We start from the raw sequence: 9,193 nt of genomic DNA, 5'->3' as shown, positions 1-9,193 counted from the left end.
AAATTGAGACACCAAATTGAAAATATCCTCTGTGTACAATGTAAAACACCAAAGAATGCATGCTGAGCAGAATTAGGCCAATTCCCGTTAATTATCAAAATCCAGAGAAGAGCCTTTAAATTCTACCACCACCTAAAAATAAGTGATTTACAAACCTTCCATAACAAAGCCATCACCTACAGAGAGATGAACCTGGAGAAGAGTCCCCTAAGCAAGCTGGTCCTGGGGCTCTGTTCACAAACACAAACACACCCCACAGAGCTCCAGGAAAGCAACACAATTAGACCCAACCAAATCGTGAGAAAACAAAAAGATAATTACTTGACACATTGGAAAGAATTAACAAAAAAAATAGTAAACTAGAATGCTATTTGGCCCTAAACAGAGAGTACACAGTGGCAGAATACCTGACCACTGTGACTGACCCAAAATGAAGGAAAGCTTTGACTATGTACAGACTTGCTATTGAGAAAGGTTTTCGAAGGCAGACCTGGCTCTCAAGAGAAGACAGGCTATGTGCACACTGCCCACAAAATGAGGTGGAAACTGATCTGCACTTCCTAACCTCCTGCCAAATGTATGACCATATTAGAGACACATATTTCCCTCAGATTACACAGATCCACAAATAATTAAAAAACAAATCCAATTTTGATAAACTCCCCTATCCATTGGGTGAAATACTACAGCCATCACAGCAGCAAGATTTGTGACCTGCTGACACAAGAAAGGGGCAACCAATGAAGAACAAACACCATTGTAAATACAACCCATATTTATGTTTATTTATTTTTCCTTTTTTCCTTTCAGTATTTGCACATCGTTACAACACAGTATATAGACATAATATGACATTTGAAAAGTATATTATTATTGGAATATTTACTGTTCACTTTTTATTTAACTTTTGTTTATCCATTTCACTTGCTTTAGCAATGTAAACATATGTTCCCAATGCTAATGAAGCCCTTGAATTGAAATTGAACTGAGAGAGGACAGATTAGAGGGGGGTAGTGAAGGCAATTTAGTAAATTTAGAGTAGAGGCAGTCGGCATGTATTACTCCGGGGCTATAGGGGGCAGTCTTGATTTCATATGCCAGTGACAAGCTACAACGCATTCGCCAATGCGCTCCAACGTTGTTGGCGCCAGAAGGAAGATCAGTGGCGCCAGCTCTACAGAAAGAGAGAGAGGAAGACATTGCAGACAGTCGCAGGCAGCAAGCATCAAGGAGCTAGCTATCGGTTGTGCAGAGCCCATAAACATTTTTTCATCACCTAGCTAGTTAACATAACCAGAAGACAAAAAGGTGGGTACCCACAGACTTACACGAATTAAGCTCCCAATCAGCTGTCGAGGTTGATTGTTTTGTTTATGTTGCGTATTAACAGGCTATACGATCAGGTGATCATTTTGTATTATTTATTTTTTATTCAATTAATTTATAGATTCATTACTTTTGCACAAATTGAAAATATGCCACTATGATATATCAATGATTCACCCCAGTGATAGTACCAGGAAAATAAGTCGGGCCAGGTACGGACTTAGTTATAGCTCGCTAGGAAGATAGCCGGCTAGTTAGCGTGAAGTCGCGGCTAAGTAGCCTGCTACCAGATTACGCTAGCGCGGTAGTTAGCGAAGCTAGGCCATATTGAATGGTGAAAATATACTCATGCAATGCTGTCTCATCTCGAGGACATATTTGGGTAACTTGATGCTCGAGCGTTCTCAATCTTTCAATACATGGGTAAATTCAACTAACTGTAAATTATACAGGCATTTGTCTCGTGTTGTATTATTTCTAGGGCATTTGAGACGTGTTTTGTTATGCATTGTTGATTATATAAGATGGGGTCGCCTTTCCCGGGCTTTTTAGCGACGCGAACACTCCTCGCCCGGATAATGTTAGCCATCTTTGTTTCAGGTTGATTTATCGGATTATAGTGGAAACAATGCCCTGTCTGCACGTCGGTGTGGTATATTTGTGTTGTATACAAAATAGTTTTCTGCTGGTGTGGCTCAACTTACTTGATTATGGAATGTGCAGTGCTTTTTGAAACTCCCTTGTAGTTCTGAAATGCGCTGTGAAGGGCGGTACTTAGCGTAGTGGCAGCCATCTTATGCTTATCCCTGGCTAGCTGGAAAGTGGTGGTGTGGCAAAGACAAGATGGCCTGTTAAAACTGCGCACAAGCTCAGGGATAATTTCCGCATTCGTGATTGTGTTCCTAACCATTGAAAAATGACTTGGGTGCATATAAGTTTTGTTGCATGTTAGGGGGGAACTCTTGTTTTGTTGACCAAGACAAGCCAGCTAGTTGCCAGCTACTAAGCTAGTTAGCGCGCTATCTTGGCAAACATTAGCCGCTAACAATGCTGTGTCGTCGTTAAGTTGTTTTCCCCTACCTTAGCCAGCTAACTAGCGGGCTAATGTTGGCTATGTAGCCAATATGGTAAATGTTGTCTTCCGTTGGCTAGCTAACTAAACACTGCGTTTAAGCTATTTTCATGCCATTTCAAATCATGTGTAATTAACTTGTGGCTTCTGTGAAGCCTGTGTGCATTGTCTTATCAAAAGTCCACGTGCAATGTCTTATGCAATGAATGACTGTGCAAGAACCGATGTCTGCCTAGATAGCCAGGTAGCCGCAGCTCTTGAGCTTAACTTGGGATAGCGATTTATAGCCATCTAATGAAGCGTTAAGATGCATTTGACCTATTTCAAGTCACATGTAAATTGGTGACATTTATGTCCATTGTTTGAGGATGGTACATCCCCTTGGTCTCTGTTGCAGAATTAATACAAGTATTTTATCATATTTTGTGGTGTGTGTTGCCCTTGGTCCTCCTGTCACTTGGCTAGTTAGCCGTAAATGTGTTGCTAGTTGGTGGTCTTGGCTGGCTAGTTAGCTGGCTAATAACAACAAGTGTCATAGTGCAGAAGCTATGGCTCCATGGCGTTTTGGGTGTTTATGGGTTATATAGCTCAAAAACAGAATATTATTCTTCATAGCCAAGTTTTTCACGCCAATCTGCAAAAAATATAAGTCCGAATATAATTTGTTTTAAGGAACACCAGCAGTCCTGTGCATAGTATCAGTAGCATTGAATATGCCCCATAGTGCTACTGTTCATTAGCATGGAAACACTTAGTTGAGATGTAAATGATAGCTCATTGTCACGTCACTTAATACTAGCTGTATATTGTCACATCACTTAATCCTAACTGTATATTGTATTTTCTCCCCTGACAGCCCTTTGTGACTGACTGCTGATCCAAGCACTACTACCAACCCGCTGTGCTCGCCATACTAAGTGGAGCTCTCTTACCCCCAAGTCCCTCTAAGCTTCTCGTCCAGCACAAAAACGGAGGTCGTCGGGCTGGAGTGTGTTCTCATGGCTGAGTCAGAGACTGAGTGTGACACACCCGGCCTTGACACGCTGGGGTCGGAGTGTGTCATCGCCCACAGCCAGGTTGACCTGCACTATGCGGCCGAGACTGAGATCATGACAGAGGAGAAACGCGGCCTGGAACTGGAGATCCACGGGGCCGACCTGGCCAAGATCGAAGGGCTCACCGCTGTGGCCTGTGTGGACGCCATCGTCACAGAGACGGACCACGACTACGTGACCAAGATGGACCACCATGGGGAGATCCAGTGCTTCACCATGGGGGGCGAGGGCAAGGGGGAGGCACTGCTGGGAGAGGTGCTGTTAAAAACTGAGACGGAGCATGTGGTCAAGGTGGAGTCGGACCACGTGGGCGGCGAGCTGACGGTGGAGTCCGAGAATGGCGTGGTGATCCACGAGGCTCACGGCCTGCAGTGCAACGAATGCGGTGAGATCTTCGGCAGCATGGCCGACCTGCACCAGCACTTCGAGATCCACAAGGCCACCAACCCTTACATCTGCGTGCACTGCGGCGAGAGCTTCGCTGTGGAGTCGAGCCTCAAGCAGCACATGAAGATCCACATGAAAGAGAAAGCGTACGCCACCACAGGCGTGGAGATGGTGGGCAAGGGGGTGATCGACACTTTCAACCTCAAGTCTCACCAGATGATCCACAGCCCAGAGAAGCCCCACCGTTGCTCTGAGTGCGGCAAGAGCTTTGCGGCGGCCATCACCCTGCGGGAGCATATGAAGATGCACTCGGAGGACAAGCCATATAAGTGCACCCAGTGCAGAAAGAGCTTCATCCGCCGGCGCCACCTCAAGAAGCACCAGGAGCTCCACGCCAGGGAGAAGCCCTTCACCTGTTCCCAGTGCGGAAAGGGCTTCACCACGTCCTCCAACCTGAAGCAGCACCAGAGGACCCATGCAGGGGACAAGCCCCACCGCTGCACACAGTGCGGGAAGTGCTTTGCTGCTGCCTCCACCCTGCGGGAGCACCAGCGGATCCACTCTGGGGAGAAGCCCTACAAGTGCAACCAGTGCAGGAAGAGCTTCGTCCGCAAGCGCCACCTCAAGAAGCACCAGCAGGTCCACTCTGGTGGGAAACCCTACTCCTGCTCCCAGTGTGACAAGAGCTTTAACCACTCCTCTTCGCTCTCCCGGCACCACAAGGTCCACCTGGAGGCCCGCATCTACTCCTCTCCTCCCCAGGGCAAGGCCTTCTCCTATGGATCCACTATGAAGCAGCAGGCAAGGCTGCACCAGGGGGGAGGCAGAGGTGCGGGGGACAAACCGTACAGCTGCAACCACTGTGACAAGGGCTTCAATCATTCCTCCTCCCTATCCCGCCACCAAAGAGTGCACTCGGAGGGGAAAAGCTACACCTGCGGCCACTGTGGGAAGAGGTTCAACCACTCCTCTTCCCTGTCCAGGCACCAGCGTGTTCACCAGGAGGAGAAGCAGCAGCAGCAGCAGGTGCAGCAACAGGTGGTAGTGCAGCAACAGTACAGCGCTGTGCCCTCGACAAAGGGATTCCCCCATACCACCATCCTCAAACAGCGCATCCTGGCCAGTGAAAAGCCATACAGGTGCTCCCAGTGTGGTAAAGGCTTCAACCATTCATCCTCACTCTCCAGGCATCATAGGATCCACATAGACCAGTGAGCTTCTAGTACACACACTCAAACATAGTCTCATACACACAGCCCTGGCTGATACCCACCCCTGTGATGTTTCTGTTCTACCAATCGGTCCCGAGCTCCAGACATGACACGACTACAGCGAATAAAACCAGGCCAGCTCTCACAGTAAACAGTGTAGTTGTCAGGGGCAAGGAGTTTGTCTGTGTGGAGCAGTCAAAACAAATGGACAATGACACAAAAAAATATCCTTTTTCAAGAGGAGGAAGAAATGATAAATACAAGTTCTTGCCTGAACTTAAAGGACTTATTATAACCCTTTACAGAGGAGCTGTTGACAAGTTCCTTGGACCTTTGAGATTAGTTTGTTTTCAATAAATTGTCTGATAGACATTTTGAATGAGCCTGTAATTCTCATTTGTGATTGTGCTTAAACTTTTGCTCTGGAGCCCCTCTTTTTGATCGATTGTTTTAAAGAGATAAAGTGATTTGATAATCTAGATCAGGTTTTCCTGAACTTGGTTCTGGGCCGTTTTGGTTTTTGCCCTAGCACTACACATCTGATTCAAATAATCAAAGCCTGATGAGTTGGTTATTTGAATTGGCTGTGTAGTGTTAGGGCAATAATCAAAACGTGCACCGGGGGGGCAGCAAAACAGTTTTGGAAACCCTGATCTACATGATAAAAATGTTACCTGACTAATGGAGAGAAACTCCTGTAGTTATTTAATTCATGCATAATACCCCCTTATCTTAGTGTGACCACTTACACGCTTTACTCTGAGAATTCAAGTCATGATGTAACTAACTGGCCCGTATGGGGGCGTCTCACTGTATATGACTATATGGAGTGCTTTTCAGATCTAACATTTGAGGTCAATCTCCCACACTTGGCTACTGATGCAACTTGCTATCAAGTCATACTGTCTTGATGGCATAAATTAGCCAGTTCGCTATTATTATTTTTTGCGCCATCTTACCACCTCACCTGTAAACTCGTGAAAAAATAAGAAATCCATGTAAATAATTGTTGATTTATCCTTTTATATATCTGTATAGGTGGCTAGTGTGCAGTTTTGTTCCAGAAATAGGACTTTTTATTTATATAAAATTAGTAACATCCACAGTCTCCCCCCATCTGTTTTCCTTTTTATTCATTGTTTTTGTTTTAGGCTTTAGAGCTACCAGGAAATGTTGCTACTGCTCTCTTATGTACATACTGTCAAATCTCGGATCTGGGGCTCCATCCAGTGTGACGCAGCTCCATGTGTATCAGGTAAAGCGGATGGGAATGTACCTAGTGATGTGGTCATACAGCTGAATAGACTGGAGAGCAATACTGCCTCAAGCCATCATAGTATGGGATGCAATTAAGTCATAAGTGGACAAGATGCATCGCAAAAAAATAAATAAAACCACCTGGTAGCTTTATTTGAAGTTGACTTGTGTCCTTTTTCTTTAAGTCCCTATTGATTTCTGTGTTCCCGTACCAAATGTACATCATTGTTATTACAGAGACAATGGACTGGACTCAGACGTTCAAGTTATTTTTTTGCTTTTGGAGACTCATTCGATTATCGGTGTATAGAATTATAGTTAGCTTCATAGGTCTTCACTCAGATGAGAACTTCTATCCTGAATAGATTTATTGTGTATACTAATCTATACAACTACAGGACTAGGTTGCTTTACTGACAACACTTAATTTTGAACTTCCAGTTAATTTTTTTTGTGCAAATTCCATGGGATTGAGCTTTCTATTTACTGTTCTGTGTAAAAAAAAAAATATATATATATATATTTCAAACTTGTTTTTATGGTTTGGGTCATTTTCAAAGGATAAAATAGATATACTGTTTTTATGGGAGGGAATGTTATTTTGATCAGTTTCTTTTCCCCTTTTGAAAAACATTTTTGCTTCAAACCATAGCATAGGCTTATTCCTTGTGTTAGATAGGTAGGTGCCTTATTGCATGCTATGTAGAAATGAGCTGTCGACAACATACTAGTGTGGTTTTGACAACTCCTTTTTGTTATTCATACTAACTTACCCCAACATTTTAAGATGTCATTGCTTTCAGTCTTCTATGTATATAACCATGTGTTTACACACATCTCATTGTCATTTAATTTTTCTCTCCTGTCTTTGTTGATTGGCCTCAATGTAGGTTTTCTTATTGAAGCTGAATTAAGGAAAATACATTTCGTTACAATGTCATTGATCCATATAGGGCTCTGCTTTCTGTAGAGGCCCCAGCCAGCCCCACCTTTCCCCCCAGATCTCTGAGTGGAACATGGACAAATAAAGGTTGACTGTCAACATCGCATCAACGGTTTCTTGTCTGATTCCTGATTCTGTCATTTTGATATATAAATATAACACTTTGAAATGACACCCACAGGCTTCCCATTACACATTGACTCAGTTTGGGATGACCTAAAAATACAATAGTGGGCCAATGTTTATTTTTTATGTTCATGATTGCATCTGTGTCATTTGAAAACTACCACTTACAAATATTTGATGTAAGAATTTCTGAATTATTTAAGTGATCATGTTTTCGCCTCCCCCCGCAGACTACTGTAAGCATCAGCTCACATTTGGTCATGATTTTTCAGACACATGCCTACATTTGAGTCCACTTGGGGGCAGCCTTACATAAAGTAAAGTAACACTCCAGTGAAAATCAAATCTGTTAAAGCTCATATTCTGTTTTCTCATACCCAAATAATGTTCTGAACTCGTCCCTTACTTGTAGTTGTGGCCAAAGTATAAATTAGAGTAAATACTCAACCATCTGAAACTTATTTTTGAGAAGAAAAAAAAATGTTTCTAAAAATGCTTGACATTTGTTTCTAGCATTCATGATTAGCTAGTAGCTAGCGAACAACAAAAATATCAGAAATATTGACAAAGCAATGGACAGAAATGACTCACGCTTGTAAAATAATCATTCTGCATCTATTGCTGTTGTAGTTAAACGCTTTAGTAGTTCCATCATGTTTCTGAATCCATCCATACTGACTACAGGCAGTAGAAAGTGGTACTTCCTGTTGTCTTGTTTTGTAGGCTAAGAATGGCCTTCAACTTTGCATCGTCTAATTCATGAAAACGTGGTCATATAAGATATATATTACAATGTATACGTGTTTCCGAGGGAATTAACATACCATATGCCGGTTTTCAACGTATTTGATGGCCAAAAAGAAGTACGAATCCGAAAAGTTACATTAGAACTACTGAAAGAACTACAACTTCCACCAGCTGTGTATGTCCCACTTTCAACGCCTTGCCAGTCTACAAAAAATCATTTTGGGCATTTTCAAAAAGTACCGTTAGTAAAACCATAACAAAGTAATCTAATATAAAACAAATCAAACATCCTTTAAGTTCTCAACTCAAACAGGCAGGAGTCACGAGCACGCTAATGAGGCTGCAGGATGTCTTACTGCTTGAGCGTCAAGTATTTTGATAAAAGGCATCTGGTATGAGCAAATCAGTACACAAATATAATATCAGAAAGGCAAGCTTGGAGTTTGTAGCTAATTTGAATAACCAAGTGTATGCACGTCTCATTGGCTGAGCTGTATTTGCTCAAACCACTCTGTTATTTCCCCACAGGCCAAGGGGCACAGAAACCCTGCTTTTTAACATCCTTAATTCAATTTTTTTGGAAGGACATCTATTAAACCCATATTGTAATACATTTTTGGTAAATATTTCATTGAAATCTGGAACACGGGACAGATACTTTAAGAGCTGGATTCAATCTGTATCACAGAAGATCCACCTTAAAATGTGAAGGTAATTTCTGATTGGGCTGACATATGCAGCATTTACCTTGAATGCATTCCCCGAATGCGGGAACATGGCCTTTAAATTTAAATTGCTTTAATGCATGGATCTTCCACCATTCTTCTGCTATAGGTTACATATTTAATAATTAAAGAAAATGATAGCTGTTTGAATGTTAAATGACGAGACAGAGGCATTGACGCGAGTAACCAGTCTTGTTCAGTATATTGCAATACATCCGGGTATCTCAAGCACACCGGTAAAACACTGAAGTTGCAGTAATTAACATTTACCAACAGATGGCATCACTGTGCCATCTTACACCCATAACATCTTCCCTTTTATAAAATAGGACAGGAGCTGTCAA

The 9,193-nt window shown here is 42.7% G+C and overlaps 1 protein-coding gene across 2 annotated transcripts; it reads left to right on the top strand.

Annotated features, from left to right (window-relative positions):
• Positions 1–1,134: 1,134 nt before the first annotated feature.
• LOC106613093 (zinc finger protein 883) lies at positions 1,135–7,357 on the top strand. Of its 2 annotated transcripts, none has more exons than XM_014215013.2 (2): positions 1,135–1,308; positions 3,255–7,357. In XM_014215013.2, the coding sequence occupies exon 2, from the start codon at positions 3,397–3,399 to the stop codon at positions 5,053–5,055; it is 1,659 nt and encodes a 552-aa protein (XP_014070488.1). In that variant the 5' UTR covers positions 1,135–1,308; positions 3,255–3,396; the 3' UTR covers positions 5,056–7,357. The 2 variants fall into 2 exon arrangements, with proteins under 2 accessions (XP_014070488.1, XP_014070499.1); XM_014215024.2 differs by lacking the exon at positions 1,135–1,308 and adding an exon at positions 2,431–2,453.
• Positions 7,358–9,193: the final 1,836 nt, after the last annotated feature.

This window comes from Salmo salar, chromosome ssa01 (assembly GCF_905237065.1).
Source record: "Salmo salar chromosome ssa01, Ssal_v3.1, whole genome shotgun sequence".
In the NCBI taxonomy this organism is placed as follows: domain Eukaryota; kingdom Metazoa; phylum Chordata; class Actinopteri; order Salmoniformes; family Salmonidae; genus Salmo; species Salmo salar.
This window is presented reverse-complemented; position numbering and strand designations above follow the sequence as displayed.